The sequence below is a fragment of the Eucyclogobius newberryi genome, unplaced genomic scaffold (assembly GCF_026437365.1).
Source record: "Eucyclogobius newberryi isolate DKJ021-1_F unplaced genomic scaffold, fEucNew1.0.hap1 SCAF_7, whole genome shotgun sequence".
In the NCBI taxonomy this organism is placed as follows: Eukaryota; Metazoa; Chordata; class Actinopteri; order Gobiiformes; family Gobiidae; genus Eucyclogobius; species Eucyclogobius newberryi.
This window is the reverse complement of record NW_027316389.1, coordinates 8,490,348-8,511,803: the sequence shown is the minus strand read 5'-3', so window position 1 is coordinate 8,511,803 and position 21,456 is coordinate 8,490,348. Positions and strand designations below refer to the sequence as shown.

The following is a 21,456-nucleotide window of genomic DNA, read 5'->3' as shown; positions in this document are numbered from 1 at the left end:
TACACCTGCACTGTAAACTGTCCTTGAGAGCTCTCGCAGTGCTGCATCTTTACCACTTTCTGGCACCATTTCTCCATCACTACATGACATCTCAGAAACTGACATATCAGTTTCAGTTGAAAAATCCTGGTGGAGAAGTCCTGTCGTCTCCGTGGAAACCATTTCACTCAGGTTTCTTTTTGGTGGTTTGTGAATATTCAGCTGTGGTAAGTCTCGCTGTAATCTCTTCTTCAGAAGATCGGATCTGTAAAAATTAGAGAAGGAATAGAAATTCATAAGTATTGATAGATTACTATTTTATTTGTGTTTTAGTTTTAGAATTATTATTTTATTTGTGTTTTAGTATCCTATGTTTGTTGTTTATTTTGTGTTGTGTTTTAACAGGGAAACCACTTTTCTCACTGGGTTTTCCCTGTATAAATAAATAAAATGAATGAAAATATGTAGACTCCTGTAGCTAACTGGATTGGTTTGATCATGAATGAAATTTCATGAATAAACATAGCTGTGATGTTTATCTGATCGTCTCTTGTTTTCTTTCATAAACAATAAGAATAATTTAATTACCGGTAACTTCCATGACCATGGTGTTTTTTGATGAATTTCTGGAACAGGGACAAGAGCATCTTCTGAGGATTTCCTGATTTTCAATCAGTCGTGTCCGGATGACACAGTGTCACAGAATGCTGTATATGCATCGCCGTACTCCCAGACTTTAGGTAACCTGTATAAAGCAAGGAAATGCAGTGATTGGTCAGTGATTGAAATATACTAGCTCACTACAAACAGAAATTTGCTTTGATTCAAACGTCTTTAAAATTATCGTGTAGTCATTACAATAATTTTCAATTAAATTATGAATTTATCTAAATATATGGAAATATATATATTTTATTTGATTACCAAAATGTTACCTTTCATCACTTGTCTTCTTTGTCAGAAAGCTATTCTTTGTAACACCTCTTGTGATAGAGGTGCCTTCAATGGCAACACAATCTTTACCTCTGGTACACATCAGGATGGATTCATCTGCTCTTTATTCAGCTGCTTTGACCAAACTTCCTAGTAAAGGAGAAGTAAAAGAAATTCAATCAAGGGTGAGCACAATCAGTAAACAATCGCAAAAGTTGTATTGCCCTTTTATTCAACTCACATCATCATACAGTCTTACGTACATTACATCTACACCTACATGTAATAAACTAGGCACATATTCCTATAGTGATCTGTTCTTTTCTTCTGTATCTACCTCTGGATCTTCCTGCGTTGCATCAATGAAATTTCCCCATGTGGGACAATAAAGGATTATCTTATGTGCAATTGCTGTTGGAATTCATGTGCAATTACTGTGAAATTCATGTGCAATCTATGTGCTGTCGTGACACATATTCATGTGCAATTACTGTGAAATTCATGTGCAATCTATGTGCTGTCGTGACACATATTCATGTGCAATTACTGTCGTGATCACATGCAATGGTATTTATGTATTTATTTATTTGTCTATGGGAGTTTTTATTTATTTATAGGAGATCTTCTACTGAAAGTGTTTTTCAGACTTCCTATAAGTGATCTGTTCTTCTGTATCTGCCTCTGTATCTTCCTGCGTTGCACCAATGAAATTTCCCCACGTGGGACAATAAAGGAATATCTTATCTTATCTTATCTATGTATATTTTCGCCAACTTATTTCACTGTGATTAGTCCTATTTACCACGAGCAAGAGAAAACACACATGCAAGAATCAGTATATAATCTACTCACCAGCAGTTCAAGTTTCAGCTTGGACCAATTTATCTTTCTTTGTCTTGTGAGCCTCTTTGATACAGCGATCAACCTTCTGCAAATGATGCAAACTGCAGGAAGTACATCGCTTGACTTTTTAGATGATTTTGTCTTTACATCTGTGGTAGATCTCAGTCGTTTGGGAGAAGGTGGCAGAGTTGATGTGGTAGATTCAGCGTCATCCTCACCCTCTCCATGCTGCCCACAGACCGACTGTTTTGCCGCAAGCTTTTCAGCACTAGTAATTCGTTTCTTGTCAATGAAACGTCTATAGCATGTAGGGTGAAACGTCTATAGCATGTAGGGTGAAACGTCTATAGCATGTAGGGTGAAACGTCTATAGCATGTAGGGTGAAACGTCTATAGCATGTAGGGTGAAACGTCTATAGCATGTAGGGTGAAACGTCTATAGCATGTAGGGTGAAACGTCTATAGCATGTAGGGTGAAACGTCTATAGCATGTAGGGTGAAACGTCTATAGCATGTAGGGTGAAATGTCTATAGCATGTAGGGTGAAACGTCTATAGCATGTAGGGTGAAACGTCTATAGCATGTAGGGTGAAACGTCTATAGCATGTAGGGTGAAATGTCTATAGCATGTAGGGTGAAACGTCTATAGCATGTAGGGTGAAACGTCTATAGCATGTAGGGTGAAATGTCTATAGCATGTAGGGTGAAATGTCTATAGCATGTAGGGTGAAACGTCTATAGCATGTAGGGTGAAACGTCTATAGCATGTAGGGTGAAACGTCTATAGCATGTAGGGTGAAACGTCTATAGCATGTAGGGTGAAATGTCTATAGCATGTAGGGTGAAACGTCTATAGCATGTAGGGTGAAACGTCTATAGCATGTAGGGTGAAACGTCTATAGCATGTAGGGTGAAACGTCTATAGCATGTAGGGTGAAACGTCTATAGCATGTAGGGTGAAACGTCTATAGCATGTAGGGTGAAATGTCTATAGCATGTAGGGTGAAACGTCTATAGCATGTAGGGTGAAACGTCTATAGCATGTAGGGTGAAACGTCTATAGCATGTAGGGTGAAACGTCTATAGCATGTAGGGTGAAATGTCTATAGCATGTAGGGTGAAACGTCTATAGCATGTAGGGTGAAACGTCTATAGCATGTAGGGTGAAACGTCTATAGCATGTAGGGTGAAACGTCTATAGCATGTAGGGTGAAATGTCTATAGCATGTAGGGTGAAACGTCTATAGCATGTAGGGTGAAACGTCTATAGCATGTAGGGTGAAATGTCTATAGCATGTAGGGTGAAACGTCTATAGCATGTAGGGTGAAACGTCTATAGCATGTAGGGTGAAACGTCTATAGCATGTAGGGTGAAATGTCTATAGCATGTAGGGTGAAACGTCTATAGCATGTAGGGTGAAACGTCTATAGCATGTAGGGTGAAACGTCTATAGCATGTAGGGTGAAACGTCTATAGCATGTAGGGTGAAACGTCTATAGCATGTAGGGTGAAATGTCTATAGCATGTAGGGTGAAACGTCTATAGCATGTAGGGTGAAACGTCTATAGCATGTAGGGTGAAATGTCTATAGCATGTAGGGTGAAACGTCTATAGCATGTAGGGTGAAACGTCTATAGCATGTAGGGTGAAACGTCTATAGCATGTAGGGTGAAACGTCTATAGCATGTAGGGTGAAAGCCTGGCTTGTTACTTTCCAGAAATGAGAAAGATTTCCGTCCGAAGAAGCCACAGAAGACGTAGGATAGTTTTGTTTGGCGAAGTCGTCATTGTGTACACAAACAGCTGCCGCTAACGCGCGGTCTATTCCGTCAATTTCTATCCACTTCTGAGCACAAGTCACCAGCTTCCTCCAGCGGACAACAGCTTCCTCCAGAGGACAACAGCTTCCTCCAGAGGACAACAGCTTCCTCCAGAGGACAACAGCTTTCTCCAGAGGACAACAGTCTGTGGCTGTGTTTGTTCTTTTTCTACCGCTGAAATGTGTGTGATGCACGTGTAATCCATATTTTCATAGTGTTTTCTATCGGCTCGAGAGACAACATGCCGCTCCACGGGAGCAGCCATGTTTGATGTTGTTGTAGTAATCTCTCCCCTGATTGGCTGATTCAGAGGCGGAATGATTCAGGCGTAGGGATATTGCGCTATCAGGCTGAGAATATAGTTTCGCATTTAAGTTATCACCGTAAAAAAACTGGCGCGATGCGAGTGGAGAACTTTTGGTCATGAGCTAATGGTACAATGATAATTTTATATTTGAAGTAATTTTTTAGTCTTGTGACAGGTGTAGCGAACTTGAACGATACAGGCTACAGCCTATGGCCTATAGCACGTCTGGTTTGTTATTCATGGGTCTGAAGTGACGTCACACACTCGTTGCTACTGCCATCTTGAGGACAAAAGCTGCATGCTCACTGTGGGCCCTGCCAACAAAAAGGCTCAAAACAAAGGATTTTTCTTTACCCTGTTTGTCTAGAAATGTATTACTGCGGTCAGGAGGGACCAGTGGACTTAAAAAAATCACTCCAGACTGAGCTGTTTTTTTCACGTCATTAGCGCTTAAGGCTAATGCTAGTTTACACATTATTGCGTGGCAAACAGTTGTAAAGAGCCTCATTTCCAACTGTCTGGGTGTTATATTTTAGGGTTAGACATAAAGTGCTCCGTCCGCGCTCTCGAAAGCTTTGAGGGCGTGTCCCGTGCAGAGGGTGTGTCCGGTGCAGAGGGCGTGTCCGGTGCAGAGGGCGTGTCCGGTGCAGAGGGCATGTGGACGAGGAAGAGCTGATGGAAATGTCCACTAAAGTTTGTCTCTGCGTTTAAGTGTCAGCGACTCGATGCAGTAGATGAGATTATTCGATTAATAGATAATTGTGATTATTCAGGTCACAAAGGAACCAAAAAATAACAATCGTGACAGTTTTAGAAGCAAAATTAACTATTTATAGCTTTTTCCAGCCCAAAAAAACGACCTATATATAAAGAACATCATTTCATCTGGCTGTTTTTGTCACATTTAACTTTATTTTGTCTTTCAGAATGGTCAATTTTGTAAAGTCGGTCACAAACTTAAGGAACAGTGACATTTTCAGACCACCGGGATGTTTGTTGGTATCATTCATCGTGAATAATCCTTAAATCGTGATGGTTTTTCTTTCTACCGTAACACTAAACGCTAAAACATGGTGGTGTCCCCGGTCTGAGTTGAAGTGCGTTGACGTGACTCTCACCCGCGTGACCCCGACGTTGAACTCCTCGGGCCCCAGCGAGACTCGGATGAAGCAGCCGGGAAAGTCGCCCTCCTCTCGCTCCAGCAGGTCTTTGCCCTGGTGCAGCGTGATGTGCAGGAAGCCCACGCTCGGCCCCGGCTGCCGGCTCACCTCGTACTCCAGCGTCACCTGCAAAGCGCCGTTCAGACGACGACAGAGAAAATGTGCGGATTAGAGATCGCGATATGGATTGTAATGTGAGCTGGCAACGTAATACACGAATGATAAAAGGAACTACATTTATTGACCTTTAAGGGTGCAGTCACTTCAAATTTATTATTTTTACTGTATTTTCAACAATAAGTCACACCTTTTTTCATAGTTTTGGCCGGGGTGCGACTTATACTCCAGAGCGACTTATATGTGATATTGTTCGTTATTTTCACACTGACAACCACAAGAGGGCGCTCTAGGCTCTAAGCGACGCAGAAGAAGAATCTGCGCTTCCTCTTCCTCTGGAGTTTGTGGAGTTGTTTAGAAGTGACACAGAGGAAGAAGAATTCAATGGGTTTAGTGATTTGGGGTAAAACTGATGCTTTGGTAAACTTGTTAGCATGTTCTTTATGCTATAGTTATCTGAATAACTGTTCATATGTTACGTTAACAATACAGACAGAACTTACCACAGTTCTGTCTGTGCCTCATGTAGCTGAAGGTGTTAGCGTTAGCATACGTCATGTAGCTGAAGGTGTTAGCGTTAGCATACGTACACCTATTCACCATGTTCTCTCATCTGATACGTCATAAGGCGCTGGTACAGCTGGCAGCCCGGTGTAAACGCTCTCTCTTCTTTCTCACACTTATTGTGCTTTATCTCCTATATTTTGTAAATATAGTTAGTATATTTTTTATATTTTACTGTACGATAGGGACACGCGCTGGAATCGTTTTTTAATTCAACTGTTTTTGACTTTTTTCGGCTGGATTTGAGCGTTTTTCGTTGCGTTCGTTGTGTTGTTGTGACGTGAGCTAGCTCCGAGCGAGCCCACCAGCCCCTCCCCGCGCTGTCCGGCCGCGCTAAAGTACGGCGTGTCGTCGGTACACGTTTATGTACACGTTTATATGAAAGAGGAACTTCACGAACGATCGGGACACGCACTGGAATCGCTTTAAATTAACTTGTTTTTACTTTATTCGGCTGGATTGAGTGTTTTCGTCGTGTCGTTGCGATGTGTCTTGGCTCTGAGTCCCCCGGCTCCGGCCCCGCCCCCCGCCCGGCGCCGTACCGCGTTTACACAAAGGAAGAACTAATGAAACTGCGGAGAACTGTCGTCTTACCCGGAGATCGTCACGTTATCCCGGCGGACATCCTAAGGAAAACGCAACGAAGCAGACGGGCTGGACGTAAACTCCGAGAGAAGAGAGGGACAAACAGGAAGTCGGTTCCCGCCGTAGTCATGGGTAACGTGAAGTCCCTTCAAAATAAAATGACGGAAATAGCGAGCCTCATGCGGTCCCAGAGGATTTATAGGGACAGCAGCGTCTTGATTTTCACAGCAGAAATGCCAGACTCTATTGTAGGTTTGGACAATTTTCATCTGCTGCGGGCGGACAGAACGAGAGAATGCTTGAAGAAAAGAGGAGGCGGTCTGGCGGTGTATGTGAACACAAGCTGGTCCAAACCCGAACACTGCACAGTGAAGGAGCAGCTATGTAACAGGGATATTGAACTATTGGCTATTGGCATGAGGCCATATTATCTGCCCCGGGAGTTCTCACATGTGATTTTGATCGCAGTCTATGTGGCCCCGTCTGCCAATGCTGAAGATGCTTGTGAAGCACTGCTCTCCTGCACTTGTAGGCTGCAAACACAGCATCCACAGGCTCTCTTCCTCATCTCTGGTGACTTTAACCACGCTTCTCCCTCTTCTGTTCTACCAACATACACCCAGTATGTTACCTGCCCCACCAGAGGGAATAGAACATTGGACTTGTTTTTTGCCAACACCAAGGAGGCTTATTCTTCTTCCCCCCTCCCTCCCCTGGGCAGCTCGGACCACAACCTTGTACATCTGAGGCCTGTGTATGAACCCATCGTGCGCAGGCAGCCTGTGGTGTCCCGTGAGGTGAGGATGTGGTCTGCTGAGAGCGAGGAGGCTCTGAGGGACTGCTTCAGCACCACTCTCTGGACTGAGCTTTATGACCCACATGGGGAGAACATCAAAACCATCACAGAGTGCATCACGGACTACATCAACTTCTGTTTTGAGAACATTGTTCCCTCCCGGACGGTGCGGTGTTTTCCAAACAACAAATAAGATAAGATAAGATATTCCTTTATTGTCCCACATGGGGAAATTTCATTGGTGCAACGCAGGTAGATACAGAGATAGATACAGAAGAACAGATCACTTATAGGAAGTCTGAAAAACACTTTCAGTAGAAGATCTCCTATAAATAAATAAAAACTCCCATAGACAAATAAATAAATAAATACATAAATACCATTGCATGTGATCACGACAGTAATTGCACATGAATATGTGTCACGACAGCACATAGATTGCACATGAATTTCACATGAATTGCACATGAATTCCAACAGCAATTGCACATATGACAGAGTTGCACATCAGTATTAGGTTAGGTCAGTATTGCGAGTGTTCAGTACTAACAGTTTTTGTTATAAAGTCTGACAGCAGCAGGAAGGAAAGACCTACGGAACCTTTCCTTCGCACATCGAGGGTGGATCAGTCTCTCACTGAAGCTGCTCTCCAGAGCAGAGAGAGTGTCCTGCAGGGGGTGACACTCATGGTCCAGCATAGATGTGAATCTAGCCAGGACCCTCCTGTCCCCCACCTCCTGCACCGAGTCCAGAGCACAGCCCAGGACGGAGCTGGACTTCTTGATGACTCTGTCCAGCCTCTTCCTCTCCCTCTCTGTGATGCTGCTGCTCCAGCAGGCCACACCGTACAGGAGGGCTGATGCCACCACAGAGTCGTAGAAGGTCTTCAGGAGTGGCCCTGTCACTCCAAAAGACCTGAGTCTCCTCAGGAGGTAGAGCCGACTCTGGCTCTTCCTGTACAGTGCGTCTGTGTTATGAGTCCAGTCCAGTTTGTGGTTCAGATGAACACCCAGGTACTTGTATGAGTCCACTCTCTCAATGTCCCGTCCCTGGATGTTCACTGGTGAGGGGGCAGTGGGGTGGCGTCTGCGGAAATCCACCACCATCTCCTTGGTCTTCCCCGCGTTGATGAGGAGGTGGTTCCGCTGACACCAGTCCACAAAGTCCTGCGCCAGTCCTCTGTATTCCGCGTCATCGTCATCCGTGATGAGTCCGATGATGGCAGAGTCGTCAGAGAACTTCTGCAGGACACAGCTGTCCGTGTCATGTCTGAAGTCTGCAGTGTAAAGGGTGAAGAGAAAGGGCGCGAGGACAGTGCCCTGGGGCGCCCCCACACTGCATGTCCGAGTGTCAGACACACAGTTCCGGGCTCTCACAAACTGGGGTCGGTCTGTGAGGTAGTCCAGGATCCACTCTGCCAGGTCATACTCCACACCAGCCGTCTCCAGCTTGTCCCTCAGGAGCAGCGGCTGGATGGTGTTGAAGGCACTGGAGAGATCGAAGAACAGGATCCTCACAGAGCTGCCAGGCTTTTCCAGGTGAGAGAGAGAGCGGTGCAGCAGGGAGATGACGGCGTCCTCCACTCCGATGCCAGACCGATATGCAAACTGCAGCGGGTCCATGGCTGAGTTCATGGTGGAGCGGAGGTGGTCCAGGACTAGCCGCTCCAGTGTCTTCATCAGGTGGGACGTGAGAGCCACTGGCCTGAAGCTGTTGAGGTCTTTGGGGCGTGGTGTCTTAGGCACAGGTACCAGACAGGAGGTCTTCCAGACCTGTGGTACCACCCTCAGCTTCAGGCTCATGTTGAAGACATGCTCCACAACTCCACACAGTTCATCTGCGCAGGACTTAAGGAGCCTGGGGCTGATGCCATCAGGTCCTGCTGCCTTCCTCACTTTAATCCTCTTCAGCTCACTCCTCACCTGTGCTGCTGTGACACTCAGTGGTTGGCAGGGGGACCGTGTGCTGGGGGGATGGGTGAGTCCAGGCGAAGTGGGGAGCTGATGGTCCGGGGCAGATAAGCGAAGAGGAACAGATGCAGGGCATTGTCCAGCTGTGGAAGAGGGAGCATGCAGCTGTGCAGGGGGAGGGGCGGGTGACCGATCAAACCTCAAGAAGTGAGCATTTAAATCATTCACCCACTGTAGATCCCCCTCTGTCTGGGCAGGGGGGATTTTGAAGCCCGAGATGGTTTTCAGGCTCCTCCACACTCCCTGAATGTTCTTTTGCTGCAGCTGCTCCTCCATCCTCCTCTTGTAGCAGGCCTCAGCCTGCCTGATCTTCCTCCTCAGCTCCTTCTGCACAGTCCTCAGCTCCTCCTTGTTCCCTGACCTGAAGGCTCTCTTCTTCTCCTTCAGCAGAGCCTTCAGTTCACGGTTAATCCATGGCTTCAAGGATATTGAACTATTGGCTATTGGCATGAGGCCATACTATCTGCCCCGGGAGTTCTCACATGTGATTTTAATCGCAGTCTATGTGACCCCGTCTGCCAATGCTGAAAATGCTTGTGAAGCACTGCTCTCCTGCACTTGTAGGCTGCAAACACAGCATCCACAGGCTCTCTTCCTCATCTCTGGTGACTTTAACCACGCTTCTCCCTCTTCTGTCCTACCAACATACACCCAGTATGTTACCTGCCCCACCAGAGAGAATAGAACATTGGACTTGTTTTTTGCCAACACCAAGGAGGCTTATTCCTCTTCCCCCCTCCCTCCCCTGGGCAGCTCGGACCACAACCTTGTACATCTGAGGCCTGTGTATGAACCCATCGTGCGCAGGCAGCCTGTGGTGTCCCGTGAGGTGAGGATGTGGTCTGCTGAGAGCGAGGAGGCTCTGAGGGACTGCTTCAGCACCACTGTCTGGACTGAGCTTTATGACCCACATGGGGAGGACATCAACACCATCACAGAGTGCATCACGGACTACATCAACTTCTGTTTTGAGAACATTGTTCCCTCCCGGACGGTGCGGTGTTTTCCAAACAACAAGCCATGGATTAACCGTGAACTGAAGGCTCTGCTGAAGGAGAAGAAGAGAGCCTTCAGGTCAGGGAACAAGGAGGAGCTGAGGACTGTGCAGAAGGAGCTGAGGAGGAAGATCAGGCAGGCTGAGGCCGGCTACAAGAGGAGGATGGAGGAGCAGCTGCAGCAAAAGAACATTCAGGGAGTGTGGAGGAGCCTGAAAACCATCTCGGGCTTCAAAATCCCCCCTGCCCAGACAGAGGGGGATCTACAGTGGGTGAATGATTTAAATGCTCACTTCTTGAGGTTTGATCGGTCACCCGCCCCTCCCCCTGCACAGCTGCATGCTCCCTCTTCCACAGCTGGACAATGCCCTGCATCTGTTCCTCTTCGCTTATCTGCCCCGGACCATCAGCTCCCCACTTCGCCTGGACTCACCCATCCCCCCAGCACACGGTCCCCCTGCCAACCACTGACTGTCACAGCAGCACAGGTGAGGAGTGAGCTGAAGAGGATTAAAGTGAGGAAGGCAGCAGGACCTGATGGCATCAGCCCCAGGCTCCTTAAGTCCTGCGCAGATGAACTGTGTGGAGTTATGGAGCATGTCTTCAACATGAGCCTGAAGCTGAGGGTGGTACCACAGGTCTGGAAGACCTCCTGTCTGGTACCTGTGCCTAAGACACCGCGCCCCAAAGACCTCAACAGCTTCAGGCCAGTGGCTCTCACGTCCCACCTGATGAAGACACTGGAGCGGCTAGTCCTGGACCACCTCCGCTCCACCGTGAGCTCAGCCATGGACCCGCTGCAGTTTGCATATCGGTCTGGCATCGGAGTGGAGGACGCCGTCATCTCCCTGCTGCACCGCTCTCTTGGGTTAGTGTGGGGGCGCCCCACTGCAGATCCGAGTGTCAGACACACACGCCCTTTCTCTTCACCCTTTACACTGCAGACTTCAGACATGACACGGACAGCTGTGTCCTGCAGAAGTTCTCTGACGACTCTGCCATCATCGGACTCATCACGGACGACGATGACGTGGAGTACAGAGGACTGGCGCAGGACTTTGTGGACTGGTGTCAGCGGAACCACCTCCTCATCAACGCGGGAAAGACCAAGGAGATGGTGGTGGATTTCCGCAGACGCCACCCCACTGCCCCCTCACCAGTGAACATCCAGGGACGGGACATTGAGAGAGTGGACTCATACAAGTACCTGGGTGTTCATCTGAACCACAAACTGGACTGGACTCATAACACAGACGCACTGTACAGGAAGAGCCAGAGTCGGCTCTACCTCCTGAGGAGACTCAGGTCTTTTGGAGTGACAGGGCCACTCCTGAAGACCTTCTACGACTCTGTGGTGGCATCAGCTCCTGTAGGTGTGGCCTGCTGGAGCAGCAGCATCACAGAGAGGGAGAGGAAGAGGCTGGACAGAGTCATCAAGAAGTCCAGCTCCGTCCTGGGCTGTGCTCTGGACTCGGTGCAGGAGGTGGGGGACAGAAGGGTCCTGGCTAGATTCACATCTATGCTGGACCATGAGTGTCACCCCCTGCAGGACACTTTCTCCGCTCTGGAGAGCAGCTTCAGTGAGAGACTGATCCACCCTCGATGTGTGAAGGAAAGGTTTCGCAGGTCTTTCCTTCCTGCTGCTGTCAGACTTTATAACAAAAACTGTTAGTACTGAACACTCGCAATACTGACCTAACCTAATACTGATGTGCAATTTTGTCATATGTGCAATTACTGTGAAATTCATGTGCAATCTATGTGCTGTCGTGACACATATTCATGTGCAATTACTGTCGGGATCACATGCAATGATATTTATTTATTTATTTATTTGTCTATGGGAGTTTTTATTTATAGGAGATCTTCTACTGAAAGTGTTTTTCAGACTTCCTATAAGTGATCTGTTCTTCTGTATCTACCTCTGTATCTTCCTGCGTTGCACCAATGAAATTTCCCCATGTGGGACAATAAAGGAATATCTTATCTTATCTTATCTTATTTTAAACTGCATTTCAAGATGAAATGTCTGTTCTATGTCTTGGATTTTATCAAATCAACTTCCCCCCAGAATGTGACTTATACTCCAGTGCGACATATATATGTTTTTATCTTCTCTGTTATGCATTTTTTGGCTAATGCAACTTATACCCCGGAACAATTTAGAATCTGGAAAATACAGTATTATAATTATTACCATTCTTATCATTTTCTATCTTTATTTTTTTTATTTGAAAAGAAAATGTTTTCCCACAATCAGGATCAAATTAGGGTTATGTTTAGAAACCATTAATTTAGTTAAATTGAAAGCTGTGGGTCAGTGTCTTTAAGGAGTCCCCATTAATTCATCACATCCAAATCAGGACTAAACCTGGACTAGAACAGGATTAAACCTGGACTAGAACAGGACTAAACCTGGACTAGAACAGGATTAAACCTGGACTAGAACAGGACTAAACCTGGACTAGAACAGGACTAAACCTGGACTAGAACAGGACTAGAACAGGACTAAACCTGGACTAGAACAGGACTAGAACAGGACTAAACCTGGACTAGAACAGGACTAAACCTGGACTAGAACAGGACTAAACCTGGACTAGAACAGGGCTAAACCTGGACTAGAACAGGGTTAAACCTGGACTAGAACAGGGCTAAACCTGGACTAGAACAGGACTAAACCTGGACTAGAACAGGGCTAAACCTGGACTAGAACAGGACTAAACCTGGACTAGATCAGGACTAAACCTGGACTAGAACAGGACTCAACCTGGACTAGAACAGGGCTAAACCTGGACTAGAACAGGACTAAACCTAGATCAGGATTAAACCTGGACTAGATCAGGACTAAACGTGGACTAGAACAGGACTAAACCTGGACTAGAACAGGACTAAACGTGGACTAGAACAGGACTAAATGTGGACTAGATCAGGACTAAACGTGGACTAGATCAGGACTAAACCCGGACTAGATCAGGACTAAACATGGACTAGAACAGGACTAAAGCTGTTCTAGTCCAGGACTAAACTTGGACTAGAACAGGACTAAGCCTGGACTAGATCAGGACTAAACGTGGACTAGATCAGGACTAAACCTGGACTAGAACAGGACTACCCTGGACTAGATCAGGACTAAACGTGGACTAGAACAGGACTAAACCTGGACTAGAACAGGACTAAACGTGGACTAGAAAAGGACTAAACCTGGACTAGAACAGAGCTAAACCTGGACTACAACAGAGCTAAACCTGGACTAGAACAGGACGAAACCTGGACTAGAACAGGACTAAACCTGGATTAGAACAGGACTAAACCTGGACTAGAACAGGACTAAACCTGGATTAGAACAGGACTAAACCTGGACTAGAACAGGACTAAACCTGGACTAGAACAGGACTAAACCGAGTCTACATGTGGCGTCAGTAAGGACCTCGAGCTGCCCCACGGTGAAGTCGTGTCCGAAGTTGTTGGCGATGGAGGAGATGGAGCTGAGCGAGTCTGTGGAGATGGAGCGGTTCAGCGGGTTCAGTCCGGACGGGTCCAGCTCGCGGCTCATCAGCTCCAGGTGGCCCAGGTCCCTGAGGCCCAGGTCCTTGAGGCCCATGTCCCTGAGGCCCGGGTCCCTCAGGCCGTCCGGAGTGTCGCCCAGGGCCAGGCTCGGCTTACGGCTGGAGACGGTGGACGTCCTCCGGTGGTTGTTCGCTGCCACTCTCTGCGGCAAACACACACTTTACATGAGTGAAGTGAAGTACACAGGACGTAGACACTTTACCTGGTATTTACTCTTGTACTTATACGGCATACATACATAAGTACATGGATTTGGCACAATGCAACACATTTTGAAATAACTTGTAAACAATTTGGACAGCTACTCTACTAATTATGTAAAAAAATAAATGGGAAAGAGTTAATTTTGTTTTGACGGATGAAGAATGGGAAAATATATGTACAACTCAACAAAATCACATGTTTGGACGGAATTCTGTTGGAAAAAATTAATGTAACACGTTTCTTCATAACGCCAACAATCAAGGACTGGACCCAAATTATACCTGACATTCGACTCATTTGCTGAGATGTGCCGTTATTTTTGTTTTATTTATTGAATGTCTTGATTTGGTTTGTTTGCTCTCTGTGTTTCGAGTTCTTTGTTTTGTGTTTAAATGAATAAATAAAAAATAATACAATTGAAGAATTTTAAAATAACTATTTCAATATTCAAATTTTTTCTCTTGGCCACATAAATTTGGCATTTTTTTGGGCGTCATTTCCCTTCAAAACCAGCACAGGCGTGAACAATCAGAAAGAAACAAGACATTTAATAATACGATAAGAGTACGTTTCATGGGCGGGAGCGAGTACCTTTTGTCTGACTTCGGAGAAAGACGTGCCGTACTTCTCCTGCAGGTATCGATAGTCGAAGTTGGGGAACGGCGACGGCGCGGGGAACGTCCCGGACTTCCAGAGTTTCCAGATGTTGAGTCCGGCCAGTCCCAGCAGCACCAGGAACCCGACCAGGTAAATGCCCACCTCCCAGCCCGGCGGGTTACGCACCACTGGCACAAACACATAGACCAATCAGTAACCGGGGCTGGGCGAATGGCAAAACAAAACTGTGTATCACCATTTTTCCTTGAGCCGTTTTGATTTGATCACAAAGCAGGTAGAGGGCCAGATTAAAACGTCTGGGGGGCCAGATTTGGGCCGCGGGCCACCAGTTTGACACCTGTGGTTTAAGGCTTCACCTTTTGTTTATTTGGACATTTTCCTTATCCTGAGTTCTCTGTTTTTTTTCTTTATTATTATCATTTTTGAATGATTTTGTTGCTGTATGTTAAAAAAAGAATCAAGAGAAAAAGAGAAAAAAAAAGAAGAAACAAAGAAAACCTGCCACATTTTCCTCTTCTTTAGTGGTTTGCATCTTTAGACCAATGGGATTAGAAAACAAAGAGCTGCCAATCATCTAGATATCAAGGGAAAGTGTCCAATGAAGGATAAATACTGTGTGTGTGTGTGTGTGTTAGTTTGCTTGTGTGTGTGTTGTGTGTGTGCATGTGTGTGTGTGTGTGTGTGCGTGCGTGTGTTGTGTGTGTGTGTGTGTGTGTGGCTGTGTGTGTGTGTGGGTGTGCATGTGTGTGTGTGTGTGCATGTGTGTGTGTGCGTGTGTGTGCATGTGTGTGCATGTGTGTGTGTGCGTGTGTGTGTGTGTTTGTGTGTGTGTGTGTGTTAGTTTGCTTGTGTGTGTGTTGTGTGTGTGCATGTGTGTGTGAGTGTGCATGTGTGTGTGTGTGTGCGTGCGTGCGTGTGTGTGTGTGTGTGGCTGTGTGTGTGTGTGGGTGTGCATTTGTGTGTGTGTGTGTGTGTGCATGTGTGTGCATGTGTGTGTGCGTGTGTGTGTGTGTATGTGTGTTTGTGTGTGTGTGTGTGTGTGTGTGTGTGTGCATGGGTGCGTGTGTGTGTGGGTGTGCGTGTGTGTGTGTGTGTGTGTGCATGGGTGCGTGTGTGCATGTGTGGGTGTGGCTGTGTCTGCATGTGTGTTACCGCTCAGATGGTAGCCGGGCACATCCTCAGTGGAGGACATGGTGCAGCAGCCGGACTGGAAGACAAACACAACAAGGTTTAATGCACTTATTGAAATAACATTGTGAAGTGTTTTGGAGATGGAACATTTTGACTGTCGGAGTATTGTTTAGAGTATATTGTTTGGAGTATATTTTTGGAGTAAAAAAAAAAATAAAAGCTACAAAAAAGCACATGGGAAAGGGCGAGTCTTAATGTTTCACACAATCACAACTGTGGGTGGGGATAGGGGGAAGGTGAAAACAAGAATTTTCTGAGTCACAAGAGAAAACAAGATGACTTAAAGATCACTGGTCAATGCAGTTGATTTTGCACAAACGCACCTTTAATTATCACAATGTGCAATAAAAACTCATTATTTGATCATATTTCAGTCATTCTCCAGCGCCACGCCCACTTTCTACTGCTCAACGTAAACACTGCACGTACAGGAAGAGTTGACTCATTCCTGCTCCAGACATTCTCCTCCTCTTCTTCCTCCTTCTCTTCCTCCTCCTCTTCTTCCTCCTCTTCATCCATCTCCTCTTCTTTCTCCTTCTCTTCCTTCTCCTCTTCTTCCTCCTCTTCATCCATCTCCTACTCCTCTTCTTCCTCCTCCTCTTCCTCCCCCTCCTCATCCTCACCCCCCTCTTCTTCCTCCTCCTCATCTTCATCATCCTCCTCCTCTTCTTCCTCATCTTCTTCCTCCTCCTCCTCATCATCTTCATCCTCCTCCTCTTCATCATCATCTTCATCCTCCTCCTCTTCATCATCATCATCATCCTCCTCATCTTCATCATCCTCTTCCTCCTCCGTGTGTTGGAATCTCCCCACTTCACCGCGGCTCAGAGGAAACCAAAGCATTACTCTAATGATATAGAGGCAAAGTGGCTGTTGGTGATGGGAGACAGTGATGGGGGAGGAAGGGTGAGGAGGGGAGAGCAGGGGGGATGAAGGGGGGAGGAGAAAGGGGGGATAAAGGAGGAGAAGGGGGGAAGGGAAAGGAGGAGAAGGGGAGGAGAAAGGGTGAGAAAGGGGGGAGAAGGGAGAGCTCGTCGCAGACCACAGCCTGGCCAATTAAAGAGGCTGACGCAGTGCAGGATCCACTGACAGCTGCTGAAGCGCCGTTAGGAGGGATCTCCACGTAGAGGAGGATCTATCCACGTAGAGGAGGAGGATCTATCCACGTAGAGGAGGAGGATAACGATAAATATTAAAGCCCCAAAAACGACTCTCATTTACTGAGCGATAAGTAAAGAAAGTAATAAAGCCGACAGTTTCCGCACTAGAAGGAGACAAATTTGAATAACCGCAGAATATTACGATGTTACAGCCAAAAACGAACCGCTCGAGTTTCGCACGTACATCGCCGCGGACACGGATTTGAGGACGAGCGTCGCCTTTCGCCCGAGATGTGATGAAACAGCTCGTGCGTCGAGTTAATCGCCGTGACGACCGCGTGGAAAACGGCCTCGTCACCGGGAACTGTAAGTAACGGCGGGTTTAAAGGCAGTTAGGACACCACAAACGCAGATCTCGATAGGAAAAACCTTTGTCAAGATCGTTTTCCTTTGATCGATCACCGTTTTTGTGGAACTGACGCTGTGTGGACGTGAACTAAAGAGGGAACTAAGAGGGAACTAAAGAGGGAGCAATGAGGGAACTAAGAGGGAACTAAAGAGGGAACTAAAGAAGGTGTTACGTTAGACATTCTGCAGCAGTCTATCGTTTTGTAGTCACCAATGTGGTTCGGGGGAAAAAATACAGACAACCGTCGTCTCTTTGGTCTGAGGGAAAAAAAAAAAAACACTACTGACCATTTATTGCGCATGCTCATTACAACACAACAACACATTCACTGATCACGCAGGTAACACATGGCTTTGCTCCATCTGCAAGTATGCTCAACACTCCCACTCAAAGACATGTGTATAGTTCTCATATAGTAAACAAAAATATATAACCCCAAAATAAAACACTTGGCATACTGGCAAAGTTCTAAACATTTCAAAACAACTTTAAAATAAAACATTTGGTATATTAGCAATGTTCAACATTACTTCCCAAACAAATATCCCTTAAAACTTTCAAACTTAGCTTTTGTCAAAGGCTTGGTAAGGACATCAGCTACCATGTTTGCAGTAGGGCAATATTCTATACATATTTTACCTTCTGCGTGTGCAGACCGTACAAAATGGTACTTTATGTCTATATGTTTGCTTCTCTGTCTGCAAACTGGGTTCTTTGATAAAGCTATCGCCCCCTGGTTGTCCTCAAATATCTTGACTGGTGTATGCTGGTTACAACTATCTATTCCTCCAAGTAGTTGTACAAGATACATACTTTCTTGAGTAGTGGCTGCTAGCGCCATATACTCAGCTTCGCATGTGGATAATGCTACCGTTTGCTGTTTTCTGCTCTTCCATGATATAACTGGACCATTCTCAGTTAAGCTGAAACAGTATCCAGTTGTGCTCCTCCTGTCATCCATATCGGCTGCCCAATCAGCATCACTGTATCCCTCCAGCTGTAATGGGCTTTCCTCACATTTCTGGTAGTGTAGTTCTTGATCCATAGTACCCTTTAAGTACCTCAGTATGTGTTTCGCTGTAGCCCAATGCTGTTGCTTTGGTTCTGCTAGGTATTGAGATAGTTTACTAACAGCCCAGCTCAGGTCAGGTCTTGTACATGTCATAATGTATATCAAGCTACCTACTATCTCTCTGTATCCTGTTGAATCAATAACTTCACCCTCACTGTCAAAGTTTAACTTTTGCTCACATGGGGTGGATCTCGGTTTGCATTCGGACATTCCAAATTTCGCTAATATCTTCTCTATGTGTCTCTTTTGGGTCATTTTGATTTCTCCATCACTCTGTCTGAAATCTATACCCAGGAAGTATTTAAGTGGACCCATATCCTTCATCTTAAATCTTCTCTTCAACATTTCCTTCACATCACTGAGTAAGGTGTTGTTACTCGCTGCTATGATTAAATCATCCACCCATACTAACAAAATCACTTTCTCATTCTCAGATTTTCTGCTGTAGACACAATGATCAGCATCATTTTGTACAAAACCGTTCTCTGTAAGGTGATCATGTAGTAACATATTCCAGTTACGCCCGGACTGTTTTAAACCATACAATGACTTGTTGAGTTTACACACTAAGTGTTCCCCTGTCTTTGATTTGATTTCAAAACCTTCCGGCTGTTCCATATATACCTCACAGTCCATTGGAGCATGGAGGTAAGCAGTCTTCACATCCATTTGGTGTAAAATAAGATCCTCCTGTACAGCCACCTGCATTAATGCTCGTACAGAGGTCATGTTGGCTGTTGGTGAAAAAGTCTCTGTACAGTCAATTCCTTCCACTTGACCATAGCCCTTTGCAACATATCTGGCTTTACAAGTCTCAGATCCATCTGGGCTCTCTTTCACTGCATATACCCAGCGACCTCCCACTGCTTGCTTGCCTCTTGGCAGTGGGGTCAGAGTGAAAGTTTCATTCTCTGTCAAAGAGTTCATCTCCTCTTTCATCGCATCAGCCCACATTTTTGACTTTTTAGAGTCCATTGCCTCTCTAAGTGTTTTAGGAACATCATAAGCTACTCTGTAGAAATAATCTACATTCTCACTTTCGTCATTGTTACACTCAACTTTACACTGGTACTCCTTAAAGTATTCTGGAGCCTTTCTCTGTCTTGTAGGGTATCTCCTTTCTCCCTCTTCTTTCTGAGTACTATCTGTCTGGGTCGGACCTGTCTCAGCAGCCTCTTCAACAATGGACTCTTTACTCTCTTCAGGCTGTCTCTGTCTCTGACCCTGGTTGACTCTCTTCTGAGGTGTATTTACATAACTCTCAATGTCTTCCCCCATGTCACAATCTGTCTGGGTCTGGTTATCTGTGCCACCTTTGGTGATACATTTTACCAGCCTATGTTTTAGGACTTTTCCTGTCTCAGGATAATACACATTATATGCTGGACTATATTTGTCATAGCCTACAAGGATCCCCTTGTTGCATCTAGAGTCTAGCTTTTTCTTATCCTGCTTGTAAACATAGCATTCAGAGCCAAATATCTGCATGTTGGATAGGTTAGGTGTTTTTCCTGTAAAAACACGGTAAGGTGTCTGCTCTAGCCGCTTACTGTAGCACCTGTTGCGGATTTGGGCTGCTGTTTGTACAGCATATGTCCATAATTGCTTTGGGAGGTTACTCTCCAATAGCATGCATCGTGACATCTCAAATAAGGTTCTCCACCCTCTTTCGGCAGTCCCATTCTGATGAGGTGAGTAGGGTGCACTCTTCTCGTGCCTTATCCCATTACTCCTAAGTAGACATTGAAACTCTTGTCCGGTAAACTCTGTGCCGTTATCTGACCTTATGCACTTTACCTTTCCATATGGGGCTACATCCGCTATGAATTTTTCTGTAGCTTTTGTCGTGTCACTTTTTGTTTTAATGAAGTATGGAAATATCATCCCACTGCAATCATCAGTAAATGCTATTGCATATCTGTACCCATCTTTATCTGCTGGTTCTATAGGACCGCATAGGTCTGTGTGTACAAGCTCTAACACAGCTGTGGCTTTAGAGTCTGCCTGTCGGTTTCTGCTTTGTGTGAATTTGCCCTGTGTGCATATTTCACATTTTTGGTTGGATTTGTCATGTTTCCCTTTTATAGACATTCCTTCAACCACCTTTTCTAATTTTGCAACATCATCAAAATTGCAATGACCAAGTATCCTATGCCACGTTTGAATGTCATGACACCCATATACTTCATCAACATTTTCATCTTCTACTGTGCTAAGGTAATACAGCCTACCATACACGTCCATTTTGAATTCGGTACCATCCTTGTGGACCAGGCAGTCATTACCGTCCTTAAAGTGGACCTCAGCTCCGTTGGCCGTCGCTGCTTTAACTGAAAAGATGTCCTGTGGAAACGATGGGATGTAGAGTGCCTGTTTGAGAATCGTTTTCACTCTTCGTCCCTCGCTGTCCAACAAGTAGATTTCAGCATCTCCCCTCATTTTTGCCATCCCGCTCACCTTGGATCCGTCGGCAAGCTCGATCATGTGGTCCTCAGGTCTGAAGCTCTTGTCAACTGTTTTGAACTTTGTGGCGTTGTTGATCATGTGTGTTGTGGCGCCGCAGTCGACCATGAGACCTTTCTTGTTTCCTCTTTGTGTAGAGCAGTCACTCATCTTGAAGAAACAAAAAGATGTAGGCTCTGCCTCCGTCTCTCCATCAACTTTCTTCACATGGTCACGGCCTCGTCCTCGATATTGTCCCCTTCCGCGCTGTGTTGTGTCCCATTTTCGTTCCTCTTTTCTCAACTGGTATCCGTCCGGACATGTCCTGGCCATGTGTCCCTTTTTACCGCACGTGTAACATTCAACATCAGCCAGGACCATTTTCTTTCCTCTTCCTCTTCCTCGTGACCTTGTTGCCCAACTAGTCTTCATCACGTTGTCTTCATCAGCATTCACGTCACTCTTCCCATATTTTTCAGTACTCTCATAACTTCGCAGTTTCGTTTTAAACTCGCTGAACGTTACAGTGTCATTTGTCTGGGTGATGTGCACGACGAATGGCTTGTATGAATCAGGTAGCCCTTTAACTACCATCGCTATCTGAAGCCCATCACTAATGTGCTCTTCTGCTCTTCTCAATGATGTGAATATAGTCTCTGCTCGAATAATATAGTCAGTTACCGTTTCATTGCTGGTCTTATGAAGCGAGGAAAGTTCACAATATAAACTCACAACGCGAGGTTTGTCCTTTCCAGCGTAGTGTTCGCGGAGAATATTCAGCGC

At 45.8% G+C, this 21,456-nt stretch overlaps 1 protein-coding gene across 1 annotated transcript in view; it reads right to left on the bottom strand.

Moving 5' to 3' along the window:
• syt12 (synaptotagmin XII) overlaps positions 1 to 21,456 on the bottom strand; it is a 47,347-nt gene that overhangs the window by 12,933 nt on the left and 12,958 nt on the right. The window contains exons 2-5 of the mRNA XM_072435040.1: positions 15,612 to 15,666; positions 14,433 to 14,626; positions 13,498 to 13,779; positions 5,002 to 5,169 (exon numbers count right to left, since the gene is read on the bottom strand). Of these exons, the coding sequence (XP_072291141.1) occupies positions 5,002 to 5,169; positions 13,498 to 13,779; positions 14,433 to 14,626; positions 15,612 to 15,651 (684 nt within the window). The 5' untranslated portion in view covers positions 15,652 to 15,666. The remainder of the gene's footprint in view (positions 1 to 5,001; positions 5,170 to 13,497; positions 13,780 to 14,432; positions 14,627 to 15,611; positions 15,667 to 21,456) is intronic.